This window comes from Gracilinanus agilis, chromosome 5 (assembly GCF_016433145.1).
Source record: "Gracilinanus agilis isolate LMUSP501 chromosome 5, AgileGrace, whole genome shotgun sequence".
NCBI classification, from domain to species: Eukaryota; Metazoa; Chordata; class Mammalia; order Didelphimorphia; family Didelphidae; genus Gracilinanus; species Gracilinanus agilis.
The window spans coordinates 226,261,824-226,279,734 of NC_058134.1; the positions used below are offsets into that span (position 1 = coordinate 226,261,824).

A 17,911-nucleotide genomic window follows, 5' to 3' on the forward strand; every position below is an offset into this window, starting at 1 on the left:
TGGGCAAGACCAGTGGCCATAGTCAAATGTTAAGTACCCTTTTTTCTCTTAGTAGCTTCTCTCATGGTATTAGATTTCTCTCCCAGGTAGTCCAGCCCTTGGCTTGACCCTTTCCTTTTGTATTCATTGTAGTAGACCACTCCTTGATATCTCATCCTCTTTCCCAAGCTTGTTTGCAACCTGTCAATGTATGTTTGCAGTACCAAGTTCCCCAAAAGGTATAAGATCCCCCAATTCTGTTATTCTTTGGAGAATCATCTTGTGATCTTCCCAGAGATACTGTCCCCAGAACCCCAGGGTTCCGACTCTAGTACCTTGGGGCCTGGCTCTCTGCTGCCCGTTGATTATTGACCTCTCTCTTTCTTGATTAAAGACTTGGTTTTTGCTGGCTACTTTAGTAGTTCTGTGTTATTTCCAAGTTAACGAGGTAGTACCATAGTTTTTGAGGCTTTTTAAGCCTTGGGATCATGGATAGATTTCAGAGAGTTAATGAATCCGAAAGAAGAAAAAAAATAATCCACTAGCCTGAAATGTGTCATTTCTACTTCAGTTATGAATTTGGGCAACCAAACATGATTTTGAGAAGGGGTCTATAAGCTTCCCAGACTGCTAACGGGGTCAAGGACACAAAAAAGTTCAGAGCCCTTACCCTAAACTATGCCTTTACCAATGGAGGCTTTTAGGGAAAGGCTCTTTACTAAGTAGGAGGCAGGGAGATTGCACAATAGATACAAGAGTGCCAAGCCTGGAGTCAAGAAGGTTCATCTTCCCGAGTTCAGATCTGGCTTGAGACACTTAGCTGTGTGATCCTGGGGCAAGTCACTTAACCGTGTGGGCCTCAGTTTCCTTCTCTGTCAAATGAGCTGGAGAAGGAAATAGCAAAGCACTCCAGTACTTTTGCCAAGAAAATCCTAAATGGGATCATGAAAAGTCAAGCACAACTAAAAATTTTCCTAACTAGTGAAAATGACATGGGATCATTATTGTTCCAATTAACATCATTTTGACCTTGAAGACAGAGATAAGATAAAAAGTTCGGAGCTGGAAGAGACCAGAGGTCATCTAGTCCTCATTTTACAGAGGAAGAAATTGAAGTCCAGGGAGGGGAAGTGACTTGCACAAGATTCCATGCATGGGAGAAGAGATTTGAACCCAGGTCCTCTGATCTCAGAGTCAGGCATATTGTATGAATGGAGGATGTTGGAATGCTTGGAATTAGGTTTAGGAATTGGGTGTCGGGGTCAAGTTCCTGGCCCACATCCAGCGCTCTTGACCCCGACAGCAGCACACTTCTTTCCCAAACTTGTCTCTCTTGGCGCCTTTGGGCCCACGTTGAATTTGCCTCCCTTAAGCCCAAAACTTCGAAGCTGCAGGCACAGAGAGGAAGAGAGTTTTGTGAGCCACCTAGCTGCCAAGGGAGGCCGGATTTGCCCGAGGGGAACAGGAAGCAGGTGTTCCTGGCTCCCAGTCAGCTGCAAGCCTCAGGGGCTCGGGGCTGAGCTCTTCTCTGCAATGAAGGGCAGTACAGACTTCTCCTCAGACCCAGCTCACGTTTCCAAGTAGGGCCGGGGGTGGGGTGGAGAGGGCCGCCGGGCGCCGTCGCTCTCGCTCGGCCAGGCTTGGTATTGGCTCCAGAGGCGCCTGGGCCCCGCCCTCCTCTCACCACCCCCGGGGCCACCTCGTACCAATGCCCTGGCGCTCTCCCCAAACCGCCTCCTCCAGTGCGCCAAGGGAGTGAAGGCCGTGTCTGCCACGGCCGCGAGGAAGTGACTTGAGCTGGCCTCCCGGGGGAGCCTCCGAGCTGCACGGCCTCGGGGACCCCCCGCTCGGGAGCGCCCCGCCCCGGCCGATAGCGGAGCCGCCACGTGCTTGCAGACGCAGCTGCTGCTCAGCGCCCGGGGAGGTGCAGACTCTGGGCGGCCGGCCCTGCGAGGAGCTCGGGGGAAAGGCAGACCGATCGCGGGCAGCGAAGCCGCGGCCGGCAGCATGGCAGCGGCTGCCGGGCCCCTGTTGGGCAGCCGGGCGGCGGCGGCGGCGGCAGTAGTAAGAGGTCTGCTGGGCGTCTGCCTTCGGAGAGCCCCGGCTCCGGCTCCTGCCGCCGGGACCCTCAGCTGCCGTGCCAAGGGCTTCTGCACAGCGGCCGGAGCTGCCCCGGACATGAAGAGTTACCTGTGGGAGCGCTACAGGGAGGCCAAGAGAAGCACCGAGGGTGAGTGCGGCCATCTCGCCCAGGACAGCGTCCACCCCTCCTGGGCCAGGGTCCCCTGTGGAGGCTGGTTTGGGGAGTTAGGCGAGCAGGGTCCCCCATCTCCCTCTTGGTGCGCGGCGGGGGGCGGGGCTGCCGCAGAGCTTGCTTCCCGTTCAGTCGGGTAGACCTTTGTTAAGAGCGGCTACGTAGTGCTAAACGCCTCTCTTTCCTTCTTCCCGGAGATTAGAGCCTCTGCCCTGCTCGAACCGTATTCAGTCCGGGTCTGGAGGCTTCTCTACGTCTTAACTTTAGTGGAGGATGAATTCTTCCCCGCGGTGGCCGCTTAGCTGGGCTGAGGACTCTCAGTTCCTGGAAAGGAGCAAATGGATGCTGGTATCCAGGTTGACGCCGACAGGATTTGCCCTTTAGGGAAGCAGGAGCATCCATAACCCTCTTAGCTGCCCTTTCACTCCCCTACACTGATGAGCATGAAACGACTTTCCCGAGGCTGTCATCTCGGTATTTTCCCTGGGAAAGGGTGCAAATGTGTCTTTAACTTCGAAACGTGGCTTCTTGGCAAAGGGCTCTCCTTCCTCCTCTTCCCTCTCTCTGTCTCTCCTTGCCTTCCCCAACTTCCACGCGTCACTTGGCGTTCCAAACAAACACAGTTACAATTCCCTGCTATTCCGAGGTCTCGAGTTATAATATAGGTCCAGCAGTGAGAGTTTGTCCCCAGCTGCTCTTTAGAAAGGGGGAACGGGTGTTAGCCAAGCCTGGCCTTGCCTCCTACTTGTCTGAAGAGGGCTTTGATTTTTCAAGCATCTGCTGTCCAAATGGTCGGCAATACGGGTGGGCAGTATGTTTGGTTATGTATTAAGCTCCGTGAAGAGGGACTTTTGCTGGGTGTAAGAGAAGTCAGTCAGCACTGCCACGTTGCTAAGCAGTTGGTGACTTTCCTCGCTGCACCTGGTGTCCAAGTGGCCTGTGAGCTCTCTTGTGTTGCTGTCTCTAGTTAACTTGGAATTGAAAAAACAAAAAAACCCCGAGGCATTTGTTTCAGCCTTTTTATGACTGGGACATACTGTTGGTCCGCATCACCCTGGAGGGGCTACAAATCCACGATTTCTGGGAGAGAGAATTTACAAGTATTCCTTAACCAGAAGTCAAATATGTTCTTCAATATTGGGATAACGGAAGGGGCATCGTTTCTGGGGCCCTACCTTTATCCCATTGTGTAATGTTGACCAACTCACTCCCTTTCTTTGGGCCTTGGTTTCTTCATTTGTAAGATGACAACGATCATCTGGTTTGGCAACGTCAGAGTCAAGGACAATGCCAATAACACTGGGCTAAGAGTTGTAGTCATAAGATGCTGGATTTAGAGCAGGAAGGGACCTGATAAGCCATCTTGTTCAAAACTCCTCATTTTATGAGTTAATGACTAAAGTCACAAAGGCAGAGTAAGTGCCAGGGACAGGATTAGAATCCAAGTCCTCAGGCACCTTGCTGCCTTTGTATATTGTGGCTCAAATGGGACCTCATCAATTCCTTTTAGGCAGGGCAGGTGTTATCTTTCCTTACAGATGAGGTGCCAGATTGGTCCAAAGCCACACTGTGGTAGGATTAGAACCCAGATTTCTTGCCTTTTTAATTCCACTTCTCTCTACACTATTGGGAGGATAAATTAGGGAACATGAGGGCAGTGAATGTGGGAAATTGAGTTTGAAGCAGTAGATTGTGCTGCTTTCTCTGGATGTCACTTAATCTCTCAGTACCTCAGTTTTTATACCTGTAAAATGAAGGGCTTGGAGTAGATTGGAATTTTTAAACTGGGGTTTGTGAACTTTTTAAATTTTATCAGATATTTTGGTAACTACATTTCAGCATAATTGGTTTCCTTTGAAGTCCTTTTTAGTTTAGGCATTTAAAAACATGATTCTGGGAAGGGTCAATAGACATCCTCAGATTGAGTGCCCCGGGGGAATAATACACAGAGAAGATTAAGAACCCCCAAACACCACCCCTATCCTCTTCGAGCTTTCTTTTAGTTCCAAACCCCATGACCTAAATTCTACTTCTACTGGTGACCTTGGCGGAATCACTTCACTTTTTTTTTTTAATCTGGTAAAACAAGGACTAGATGAACTTTTAGGTTCCTTTCAGTGCTAACATTCTGTAATTTGTCATGAATACTTTATCCATTTTTTACCACTAAAATGTTATGTTAATGCAGATGATGACAAGAGCTGATAAGCTGATAGGTAGCACTTTTAGATTTGCAAAGGGCTTTTTGCAAACATGGTATTTGGATTAGTCCAGCTTGAACTTGATTTTAGCTTTGGTTTCTTTCCCCTAATTGGGGCTTGCCTTGCATTTATATTGCTTTTTCTCAAATGGAAACTTACTTAGAGGCTCCCTCCCTCCCTCTGTCCCCCTCTCTTTCTCTTTCTCTTTCTCACTTTACTTCTCTCTCTTCCCTTCCCTCTCACCTCTTTTTATCTCTCCAAAAACTCTTTGCCAGTCCAGAACTTCGTGATCTACAGTATATTTGAGAACCAGGAAGAAAGCAATAAAAGTTCTCAGGATCCAAAATAGGGCCTGCCAAGTCTTTCTATGACATTAGACACATTGGCTTGCTTTCCTGGAGGAGGTCCTCAGGCCCTTTCTTGTAATCTACCCTTACTTTACACCTAAATTCTATTCCTATCATGTAATATAAAGCAATCATTTTGTTACTGATGATGTCTGAATCTTGGCTATTTGGTTTTTTTTTAAGCCCCTTTATAATGTTTTTTTTTTTAAGATTAGAAGCAGATGATTAGGAGTATGTTTTTCATAATTAGAAGTATATTTTTTTGAGTATTGGGGAGGCCAAATCCCTTCTAGGAGGAAGAGATGGCTGGTAAAATTAGGAGAAGACTCAAGGAACTTGGGCAACATTGCAGCAAATTGTTATTACACACCTCCAAAGGTCTTGCAGACATCATTGTACTGCAAGACAGTGATTGATAGAAGAGTGAGTGACTCATTATCTTAGAGGATTTACAACTGGAAGGGATATCTGTTAGGGAGTATTTTGTCCAACTTTTGACTTTACAGATGGAGAAAAAACTGAATCTCCACGGAGTAACTCTTCCAAGCTCATAGAATTAGTAAGCATCAGAGACTGGATTGAATCAAGGCTCTCTGGCACCAGACCTTTTGGGGAGGGGAGGGGAGAGGACAATTTTGAGGATTGATTCTGGTAAAACGTAAACTTCTTGAGGGCTGAGATTCTTTTCTGATGTTTGTATCCTTCTTGTCTAGAATAATGACTAGCACAACAGTTGCATGATAAATGGCTCTTGAATAAATAGTTGAGTTCTTCAATTTATCTTCTATAGATCTTATTTGCATGTTGTCTCCCCTGTTAGTGTGTAAGCTCCTTGAGGACAGGAGAGTCATTTATATCCCCAGCACTTAGTACAGTTCCTAGCATATGTAGGGATTTTATATTTGTCATTTTGCTCTTTTATCATTTTAGCCAATCTGATTGGTGTGAGATGCTATCTCAGAGTTTTTTGATTTGCATTTCTTTAATCAATAATGGTTTAGAGCATTTTTCATATATTTACATATGTTTAATACAATATTGACTTGTTGACTGATCTAAATTAATTCACTTCGGCCAATACGAATCAGTTCAACATGGTTTATCAAATTAAAAAAAAATTTGCTAGGTCTTGTGACTGATGCCTACCCTCTAGGAACTGACATTCAACATTGATGATATATCCATACAATAGTAAATAAATGCAGAGTAGGTGCAGCTAGGTGGCACAGTGGATAGAGTGCCAGATATAGACAGGAAGATTCATCTTTTGGAGTTCAAATCTAGCCTCAGACACTAGGCCTATGACCCCGGGCAAGTCACTTAAGTCTGTTTGCCTCAGTTTCCTCATCTGTAGAATGAGCTAAAGGAAATGGCAAACCACTTCAGGATCTTTGCCAAGAAATCCCCAAATGGGAAGAGTCAGACATGATTGAAAAATGACTGAACTGAAAATACAAGGTAGTTTCAAAAGAGGAAAGGTGCTAAGGGAGGAGAAGATGAAATCAGGAAAGACTTCCTGGAGAAAGTGGAACCTGATTTGTACTTTGGAAGAAGTTAGGACTTTTCTGAGGTAGAAGAGAGGAAAAGAGTGCATTAGGGGCATGAGAGATTAGGAGTGCAAATTAATAAACAGCCCAAAGAATTATCGTTCCTACCTCATCACTATTTCCCTTTGACCATCAGTTCTGTCTCTGCTAGTTGTGAATAAGTTTTTTTGGAAGTCTGTGTTGAAGAGACTGTGACTTGAGGCTGCCATGTTAAACTCCATGTATGACCTGTACCTCATGACTATAAGAAAGCTAGTCTCAGTTTTTGCCTCTTTCCCCCTTTTACTTTGGATTTTGGAAATGTGATGCTTCGTTGATTATATATTAGGCTTTACCCTCTGAAAGGAACCTTTGTGTCCTTAAGGAAAGTTCTAGTTTATAACCAACCTTTAGCCAACCACATACATAAAGTAATTGTTGTTTTCTCCTACAACTGTGAATCAATCAAGGACATTTTTTGGACAGAGATTGCTGAAGCATAGTGGTAAGAATCCTGTATTTAGAGTCAGAGGATCGGAGTTGAATTTTTGGCCTTACCACTTATTAGCTGAGTGACTTTAAGCAATTTATGGAGTGACTCTGTGCCTCAGTTTCCATATCCATAAAATGGAGCTAAAGGTACTTTCTAACTTCCTTACAGAGGAATCAGATAGGATTTAATAGTAGCTAACAATTATGTAGCACTATAAGTTTTGCAAAACACTTTGCATATATTAACTCTTGATTCTCATAACATAACTGTGAGGAAGGTGCCATTTTTTGGGTCTTATTTTATAGACGAGAAAACGGGTTGAGAAGGGTGGATGACTTGCTCCAAGGTGTGTGTATACTTGGAATGTATAATAAAGCCTCTGTGGCAGGATTCAAGCTCAGAACTTTATAGCTCCCTATCCATAATACCTTTTATCAGGAAAGTATTTAAGTGACACACTAGATGGTACAGAGCCAAGGACTTGGAGTCAGGAGGAACTGCTTTGGAATTTTGCCTCAAGACATTTACTAGCAGTGTGATCCTGGACTAGTCACCTCACTTCTTTCTGCCTTAGTTTCTTCATCTGTAAAATAGGTACAATAATAGCACCTACCTCTGGGGTGTGATGAGGATCAAGTGAGTGAAGTGCTTTATAGAACCTTAAAGTGGTAATATAAATACTAGCTTTTATTATGGAAATGAGAGTTGTCTGCTAAATTGTGAGCTCTGGTGCCAATTTTTGTCTGCATCAGCACTTAATACAAATCTTAACTTACAAGTGCTTAATGTTTGAATTGAAATCTAAATTTTGGGCCAAACCAAAATAATGTTTACTGCTTTTCTTGCATAGTTTGTGGAAGTCACATTCATTCAATAAATACTAATTAAATACCTGCTGTGTTCCTAGATCTGTTCTGTGTACTGGAGGAGAGATAGGATTTAGATAAGACAGTCCCTGCCCTCCAGTGACTTAGCATCTAGTAGAGAAGAGGAAGGCACAGATGTGGCAGATACTATATGAAGCCCAAGGGGGAAGATCATTACGGAAAGAGAGGATGAGGGAACATTTCCTTGAAGGGCTGGGTATGAATTAAACAAGAAAGTGGACGAGAGATGTTCCAGACATAGGGAATAAAGCCCTTTAAATGAAGGAGTGGAAATAGGAAGGTATAGGGTAAATTTGCGGGGTGGAATAGTGCAGTTTGAGTAGAACATAGTAGGCATTGAGGGCAATACTAAAAAGTAAAAATAGAAATGTTGAGGTCTGTCTTATTTTGGAAGACCTTGAATGTTAAGCAAAGGGAGTTTGACCTTTGTTCTGTGGGCCATGGAGAGCCATTCTTTCTCTATTATCTACTTGTTTCTTATTTTCTCTTCTACTGCTTCCTTCTTTGCTGCCTACAAATGTACCTCCATCTTTGAAAAAATTTTGCTAGAATCAACCATCTCTGAGACTTATGATCCTATACTCTATCATAATTTTTCAGCTAAACTTCTTGAAAAAAACAGTCTACACTCACTGCCTTTTTCTCTTTTAAAAAATATATTTTACTCATTATAATATCAACATCAACCAGCATGAATATTTGAAATGGAAAAAGAGGTCTGTGTGTATAATTGTGAATCTCTACTATGTATGGCTTGGATTTTTTTGAATAAATAAAATTTAACATGTGAGTTCTAGCAGTTGCCCAAATGTATGTGTTGTCTTCTGAACTTCCTTTAGGTCTTTTCTTTTTAAAATTAAATTCTCTTTTATTCTGATCTTAAAAATAAAAAAAATATCATTTCCATATATATGACACAAAAGATGGTTGCTTATGAAACCATAAATTTGTATAGCATGCTGTTTACTTTTTTGTTACCATTTATTTTTATTTTTTATATATAACCTAATAAAATATGTAACAATATTTTAAATGTTTATATATACTTTAAATATTTATACATATTCATATGTAATTTAAATAAAAAATTAATAATGATTTTTTATAGCTGTGTAATAAGTTATAATAAATACGCTTACCTAAGAAAAAACATTTTCACAGTAGTTCTGTCCAAAAATCTGTCTCATTCTTTTTTTCTCTTCCTCCCATTCCTCCCTCTTCCCTATAAAGACAGGTAATATGATAGAAGTTGGGGGGCAGCTAGGTTTTCAGTGGGTTGATGGAGCCAGGCCTAGATGTGTACTGAGTTCAAATTTGGCCTCAGATTCTTCCTAGCTATGTGACTCTGGGCAAGCCACTTAACATCATTGCCTACTGCTCACTACTCTTCTGTCTTGGAACCAATACACAGTATTGATTCTAAGACAGAAGGTAAAATTTTTAAAAAAATGATATAATTGTACATCTGATCATAACACATATTTCTCTGTTCATCATATTGTGAAACAAGACATATTGCCTACACTAGAGAAAAATTCGTACAGGAAATAAAGTGAAGAATAATATGTTTCAATCTGTTTTCAGACTTTCTGTTCTTTCTTTGGAGGAGGATAAAAATGATAACTCTCACATGCTGCTTTCAAAGCTGTCCTACTTCTTTGTGCCCCACTCTGAACTTTCTTCTGTTCTTTTTAGTGTATTTTATTTTATTTTTTTAAACCCTTACCTTCTGCCTTATTGGTTCAAAGACAGAACAGTGGTAAGGGCTAGGCAATGGGGGTTAAGTGACTTGCCCAGGGTCACACAGCTGGGAAGTGTCTGAGGCTAGATTTGAACCCAGGACCTCCCGTCTCTAGGCCTGGCTCTCCATCCACTGAGCTATCCAGCTGCTTCCTCTTTAGTGTATTTAAAAAAAATATTTCAAAGGTCTTTTATTTTTGTTCAGTGTCACACAGAAAATGTATGAGGCAGGATTTGAACTCAACTTTTCCTGACTTCAAGTCCAGTGAAGGACAGTGAAATCCATTATAACATATAGCTTGGGTATTAAAAAAAAAAGTCTCAATGGCCTTCATTATTGCTAATCCCCTTTTCTTCTCAATACACCCCATTAAAAACATGCCCTTTGTAACAAAGAAGCATGCTAAAGCAGCATAAATCTACGCATTAGCCACCTCTAGACTTGTATGTCTCTTCATGCCCTTCACTTTTCTATCTGGAGGTGAGTAATATATACTTCATTATAGGACCTCTGGAGACATGGTTGGTCATTTTGATCAGAGCTGTTAAGTCTTTGGAAAGTATTTTTCTTTATGATGTTGATGTCCTCATATAAATGGGTTTTCTGGTTGTACTTCACTGCATTGGTTTGTACCGCCCAGGATTCTCAGAAATGAGTTCTTTCATCATTTCTTACAGAGCAGTAACATTCCATAATGTGCACTTCCTACAGTTTGTTCAGCTGGTCCCCACTTATGGGTTGCTGTTGTTGTTCAGTCATTTTTCTGTTGTGTCCAAGTCTTTGTGACCTCATTTTTTTTTTAAAGCAAAGATACTGGAGTAGTTTTCTATTTCCTTTTCTAGCTTATTTTACAGATGAGGACCCTGAGGCAAACAGGGTTAAGTGACTTGCCCAGGATCACACAGTGGGTAAATGTCTGAGGCCAGCTTTGAACTTGTCTTCCTGACTCTAAACCTAGCACTATCCACTGTTCTACCTTGCTGCCCCCAAAGCTTAGACTTAAGATTCTGAGTCTCTGAATCATCCCCCAAAGATCAGAAAGTTTCTTTTTCTTTCGATGACTCCCTCCTGGTATTATTCACCTTCTTGCCTTACTTACCTAACCCTGACTTGTTTCTCTTTTTCAGTTTGATCTATTTCCACACCAAGCTGGGATGTCTATATGTATGTGTTTGGGCTCAACTCTCCTTTGACCAGTTAGTTCAGAGAAGAGTTCATTTTATGAGTTCACCAGATGCCCCGCCTTTCAAAACCTTCATCTCTGGTTATATACTCTTCTCCTCCTAATTATATGGCGTGCCAAGTTCTACCTTCTTCTTCCTCCTTTTCTGTACTTGTGTATTCCTTTTATCCTCTGTTCTCTTTTCTTTCTCAAAATTCTCAGAGCAGAATCCAGAGGTCCTCAGTTAACTTTTTTATTTAACTCTCAAAAAATCAGGTTAACAAGGTTAGACACTTGCTTCTTCTCCATTAGGCTCTAGCCTGGTGTCATCATATAACCCCTTTCAGTGGCTTATATGTATTTACTCTGGAAAATGCCCACGCAGCTCGGGGCTTTTCATCAGATATACCTGAATGATTTGTGTCCCCAAAGAACCTTATAGGACTCTTCTTGGCATATCCTTAGCTTTTTAGCTAGGAAGGGGCCAGGCTATGAATGGCTTTAAAAGTGAGTCAGAAGATTCCATATTTGTTCTTGGACATAATAAGGAAACACCAGAGTTGGTTGATTTGGGGAGATTGTGACTTGGTGAGACCGATACTTTAGGAAGATCATCTTAATAACTAAGTAGAGGAAGGACTGGAGTGCTGGGTCTGAAGTCATGAAGACTCATCCTTCTGAGGTCAAATCCAGCCTCAGCCACTTACTAGTTGTGTGACCCTGGACAGGCTATTTACCTCAGTTTCTTCATCTGTAAAATGAGCTGGAGAAGGAAATAGAAAATGACTCCAGTGTCTCTACACCACAAAGGGGTCACAAAGTGCCAGATATGAGTCAACAAATGACTGAACAAAGAGGAAGGCCTGGGGTGGGGAGAAACTTGATGTTCAAATGAGCTAATATAGTTTGCAAACTTGCAGAAATGCTCTGTAGAAATGAGCAGCCATTACAGTAGTTATATGCTTCTATTGTGTACATCTATGCTGGCTTAAATAAGAGTCACCAAATGTCTTCTCACCATATAATGTTATATTGTGTACAAAAGGGCAACCTTCCCATTCTTCTGAAGTCGAATGCTTAACAGGTTTGGTGGATGTCTCTCTCGCTCGCTCGCTCAGTCGCTTGCAGTGTGGGCCCAGAGCCACAGAAACTAGAAGAGAGTTAGCCAGGAAGACAAGAGACTTAAAAAAATATGCAAGAATTTGCTCTGAGTCCTTAGTTGGGAAACATTAAAAGATACCTGAACTCCTTATTAAAATTTAGTGAGACATTTGTTTTTATCTCACCTTCATTTCCAAATCTCTCTCTCTCTCTCTCTCTCTCTCTCTCTCTCTCTCTCTCTCTCTCTCTCTCTCTCTCTCCAGAGAACTCTTTCCTGTAGCAAAGAATAAAAGAGAAAGTGTGTACATGTGCCCATGTGTGAGAGATGACTTAGTCTGACAGCAAATGCAATATTCTACTCCCATAGTCCTCACCTCCCCCAAAGAAGAGATGGGAGGTACATTTTATCTAATCTGTGGGGTTGAGCTTGGTCATTGAAATCACACTGTTAAACATAGTATTTATGTGCTATCATGGTGGGATACCAGAGTATTCATTTGAACTCGGGTCTTCCTGACTCCATGCACCATCTAGCTACCCCAACAATGACAACAACATGGTGGAATACCAGAGTATTGGTAACAGCTCTCACATGTATGTAGTGCTTCAGGGTATGTAAAAGATATCTTGAGCTGAGAATGACCATGGAAATCATCTAGTATAAACCCTATTCCTCATTTTACAAATCAGGAAACCGAGGCTTAAAAGGGAGAAAGTGTCTTGGCCACATAGCATCATGGTCATACAGGTAGGAAGCAGGGAAGTCAGGATTTGAATTCAGTTCCCCGACTCTAAATCCATAGTTCTTTCCACTTAGAGGTTGCTGCCTCTTAACAGGATGGCACAGTGGATAGAATACCTGCACTGGAGTCAGGAGAACCCAGGTGCAGATGTGGTCACAGACACTAGCTCTATGACCCAGGGAAAGTCACTTAACGCTCTAGACCTCAGTTTCCTCATCTGTAAAATAAGCTGGAGAAGGAAATGGCAAATCACTCCAGGATCTTTGCCACAAAAACCCTAAATGGGGTCATGGAGAATTAGACAAACTGAAAATTATTGAAGAACCATAATCCAATTCACTCATTTTACAGATAAAGAAACAGGTCTAGGAACATACATTGACAAAGGGACAGTCAATCTATAAACATTTATTAAGCACCTTCTTATCCCAGGCACTGGGATAAGGACAAAACGAGGGGCTGAACTCAGGTTCTTCTATTTTTTTGAATAAAAACCTTTTTATTTTGTTTTTTTAACCCTGTTCTCCAACGTAGTCAAGTACCCCACAATCTATATTGCTGTCTTTTAAGAGGGTACGATGCTTCTAAAGGGAGGACCCAGCTGGGACTGAAATGAGCTGGCCCCTCCCCTCCCCCCAATTCATCTTGGATATAGGCCAGTCATATTGGTGACTCAGCCTGGTTCCTGGTGCTGAGTGAGTTTCAGGAATGCCTCCTCTCGAGGACACCAGGAGACAAATGATTCTTTTGGACCCTCGGAGTTATAGAATATAATTAAGAAGTGTAGAAGGATCTGTTGCTTTTTCTTAAAAGGTCAAACGGATGCATGAAAATGGAGAAGCCCTAAAGAGAAAATGAGAATGGAAATGTGGCCATTGACCGGGAGGAAGAAACAGCTTTCTCTTTCCTTGCCTAGAGATAGCCTGGGTTCAAATCTGGTCTCAGGCACTTCCTAGCTGTGTGACCCTGGGCAAGTCACTTAACCCCCACTGCCTACCCTTACTGCTTTCCTGCATTGGAGCCAATACACAATATTGATTCTAAGACCGAAGGGAAGGGTTAAAAAAGAAATCTTTCCTCATCCTTTAGTGTCCTGTTGTGTTCATAAGACCCTGCTGACCAGGGTATTATTCCATGTGAAAGAATGAATACGAGATGAAGAGTGAGAAGAAACAGTCTAACAAAGCCTCTTTTGCACCTTTTCAATTTGTCAACCCATCAGCCAATCAACCAACATTCTCTAAGCACCCACTTATAAGCCTTAGGCTAAAGTACTAAGGTGGTATAGCCAATCTTGGCTTCAGTTTTCCCCTCTGAAGAATGAGAGTGTTCTGGGCTGGGCCTCTCTTAGGCTGGTCTGGCAGCTCATGTTTGATACTGGAATGAAATGACTCACAGGTCAGCCAGCAGTTGACAAAAGGAGGCTTACTTCGCCTTAGTGGGGGGACAAAGTGGGTGACTAGCTTGCTGTTGAAGGCACCTCACCCTCTCGGTTTCCACAGCTGGTAACCCCCCTGTGCTGTCCTCAATTCCTCCTTTGGACTTGCTCCCCATATCTCATCTGTCACCATGGCATTATGGTTTCCCTCGCCTTTCTCCATAAACACAGCTGCCACCCTGGTGAAGGCGTTCATCATCTTGCATCAGGACCGTGGACATAATTAGAGCTCTCCGCTCTAATCCATCTTCCTAAAATATGGCTGATGATTTCACACGCCCTACTCGGGAAACTTTCATTGTCCAGGTTTCACTTTTTAGGTGTAATCTGGATTTGCTTCGGATGTTCTGGTTTCGAATGCCCATTGGAACAGGATCAATTCCGAACTCCTCCGAGACCTGACAAGTGTCAGAGTTCAAGACTTCAGCTAGAGGATATTAACTGTAAAAAGTGTAATTCTAGTTGGGAGTTACATAAATATGATAAGCAACATAAACTTTTCACATGAGTAATTCTAGATGCCTTGGCTCGCTTTCCTTTAGAGAAGGTCAAGGCAAAAGTAGAGCAAGTGGGGAAGCGAGTATCAGGATTTAAATTTTTTCTCTCTCCAGGTTTCTAGACTGAGCAAAATGGATCTCCAGCCCCCCATAAAAAGGTATTTGTATTTTCGTTTGAGATTGTTAGCATAATCACACTCCAGTTAATCTAGCCACACAATGCTTCGATGTTTTCATTAAATCAATCAAAAGTCAATCCTTAATGAAATGATGAAAGAATCATAGGGCTTTGGGCCATTGGATGAAAGCAGATGACACTGAGAAGGAAATATTTTGTGATGGAGAAAGAACTGGATACACTGCTGGGTCTAGAGTTCACAATTTTGTTACACAGGTTGCATGGGTGGAAAGTGGAAAGGCAAACCCTGGGGTCCTAAACTCCAGTCCAGTATTTTTTCCCTTTCCCTATGAGATGGGAAGGAAGGAAACAAGAATTGATTAAGCCCGTACTATGAACCAGACACTGGGGTAAGTGCTTTACAAATATCTCATTAAATCTTCTGATAACATTGGGAGGGAGGTGCTCATTTTACAAACGAGGAGACTGAGGCAGAAAGCAGTTAAATAACTTGTCCAGGATGACACAGCTATAGGTGTCTGAAGCCAGATTTGAACTTGTATCTTTCTGACTAGACACCCTGCATTGTATTCACTGTGTCACCTAAGACGGTAGGGAATGCAGACTAAGTAAATTTTAGTAGAATAAGACTGGTTCTTAGGAGGATGCTGTATTTAGACTGCTTTTCTCAAGGGAAGGCTCCTTTTGGGTTTTTTTCATGAGTAAATGCCAATTCTGAGGAGTAGTACCTGCCAATGTAGGCAGTTTTTTCAGGATATATTTATGAAAAAAAAAAAAAAAAGACTTGGGCAAGGCCTGCAGTTTCGTATAGTGCAGAAGGAGTGGAGTTGGGTTCAAGGGAGATCTGGTTTGAATCCTGCCTTTGACACTAATAATAATAGCCAATAGCTAGTATGTGTGTATACACACACACACACACACACACACACACACATACAGAGAGAGCGAGAACTTTAAAGTTTGAAAAGTAATTTAGAAACATTGTATTTGATCCTTAAAACAACCCTGTGAAGTAGGGGCTATTATTGGCCCCATTTTACAGATGAGAAAACAGAGTCAAAGGACAAGTTACCTAACCAGGGTCACACAGCTATTAAGTATCTGAAGAGGGAGGGAATAAATATTTATTAAAGCATCTACTATATGCTAAGTGCCTTTTACAAATATTATCTCATTTGATTCTTACAGCAGCCCTCAGAGGTAAGTGCTATTAATATCCTCTTTTATGGTTGAGGAAAATGAGGCAGATTCAGAGACTTGCTCAAGGTCACACAGCTGTAAGAATCTGAGATCAGATTTGAACTCAGGTCTTCCTGACTCCAGGTCAAATTCCCTATCTACACTAGTTGTCTGACTGTGGGCAAAGCTATTTAACTTGCCCATTTCCTTGTTTATAAAATTGGGCTGGAGGCAGCTGGGTATCTCATTGGATTGAGAGCCAGACCTAAAGATGGGAGGTCCTAGGTTCAAATTTGACCTCAGATACTTCCTAGCTGGGTGACCCTGGGCAAGTCAGTGGACCCCCAGTGCCTACCCTTACCACTCTTCTGTCTTGGAACCAATATACAGTATTGGTTCCAAGACAGAAGGTAAGGGTTAAAAAAAATTTTTTTTTTAAATTGGGCAGAAAAATAACATAAGTAATACTGACCCCCCCTCCCCCAGCTTATCAAATGATGAAATGGCCTTGTCAACCTTGCAAGTCCTTTGTAGATCTGCTAATAGTTTTATTTGTTTTGGGAAACTAATGGTTCAGCTCTGCTAAATTGGGATCTTTTTGTGTGGAGGTTGCAGATTAATTCAGTTGTTGCCTGTTGCAGAGTTAAAACTGGTCTGCCAAATGGGCTCATGGAAAAAACAAGGGCTTTGTTTTTGATGTTTTTCTTTTGCTAAAAAATGAGTCCCCTGAGGTTTAAGAGGATGGCTGGATGAGAGGCTTTTTATGAAGGAGTAGTTTTAGGCCCATATCTGAGGGGTGCAAAGTCCCCCTTGCCACAGTACTGGGTGGGTCATCCTGATTGGGAACCTATAATTATTAACCGGAAGGATGTTAGATGAAGTCAGCTGCATTAGCCAACATTGGTGACAAGATGATCAGCTTGATGATGTTGCTCAAGCCAGGCTTGGCACAGAAGGGAGCTGGTACAGGCCCGAAGCTGGCTGCTAAGAGATAAGTCACCAGGTGGGTTTGTATTGTTGCTCTTTTCAGCCTCGTCCAAGGCAGTTTGGATTTCTGGCAGGGGGAGGAATGTTGTTACAGTTGTGTCTGACACTTTGTGACCCCTTCTGGGATTTTCTTTGCAAAGATGCTGGAATGGTTTACCATTTCCTTCTCTAGCTCCTTTTACAGGGGAGGAAATGGAGGCCAAAGGGGTGAAATGATTTGCCCAGGGTCACACAGCTGGTGTCTCAAATTGAATTTGAATTTAGGAAGAAGAGTCTTCCTAATTCCAAGCACAGTCCTCCATCCACTGTGCTACCTACCTTGTTGAGTTGATGCACTTTTGGGAAATGGTTAATGGTTTTCCAGATGAGATTCTTGTGAATTCAGTTATAGAGAGTCAATATTACCTCATTTGGGGAACAGGATTCAAGTAAAGCAGCCTAAGGTTTTCTCTTCTTTCTCTATTTCAGTTAGGGGTTGCCATTCATCTAGTGAAGTAGTATTTTTAGAGATTTCAAAGTCATGGAAAGAAGCACTGGGTGTTTGTATTTTATTTTATTGTTTTTAAACCCTCTTTTTAAAAAAAGAATTAATAAGAGCTGGCTTAATTTATGTATATAACTTGTTAGGCTCACAAAGTAATCCTGCTTGATATGTTTTGAAAAAAGGGTGAAGGCCTTTTCCTCTCTTGCCCCCAAGTCCTTAAAAAGTCACTCAGTGAGTAATTGCTGGAATGACTGATTTTTTTTCCTTTTACTCCCCTGCCCTTTCTCTTCTCACCTGTAGTGTCAGTTCCTTGTATTCTGATTAGAAAACATAAAAGAGCAATATTTTCGTTAAAAAGAAAGGAAAATAGGGGCAGTTAGCACAATGGATAGTGCTAGATCTGGAGAAAGGAGAATCTGGGTTCGACTTTAACCTCAAATACTTCCTAGCTATGTGACCCTGATCAAGTCACTTCACTCCAACTGCCTTGCCCTTACCTCTCTTCTCTCTTGGAATTGATACTCAGTATTGCTTTTAAGAGATAAAGTAAGAATTAAAAAAGGAAAACCTAAAGAAATGGGGAATATTCTAAATAAAAAAATCTCTTATTCAGGGATTATATTTTCACTTTCTTAAAAAATGAGAATGAACTGTAAGGATTTATAAAATTCTATATTTTCAAAGAAGCGGCAGCATTATTAGTGTGACTGACAGGAATCAAGCCTTGATGTAGCACCTACTCCACAGCAGGTA

General features: G+C 42.1%; 1 protein-coding gene across 1 annotated transcript in view; it reads left to right on the forward strand.

Annotated features, from left to right (window-relative positions):
• The first annotated feature begins 1,986 nt into the window (after positions 1–1,986).
• NT5DC3 (5'-nucleotidase domain containing 3) overlaps positions 1,987–17,911 on the forward strand; it is a 78,212-nt gene continuing 62,287 nt past the window's right edge. Inside the window, exon 1 of the mRNA XM_044679145.1 lies at positions 1,987–2,209. Coding sequence (XP_044535080.1) covers positions 1,987–2,209 — 223 coding nt within the window. The remainder of the gene's footprint in view (positions 2,210–17,911) is intronic.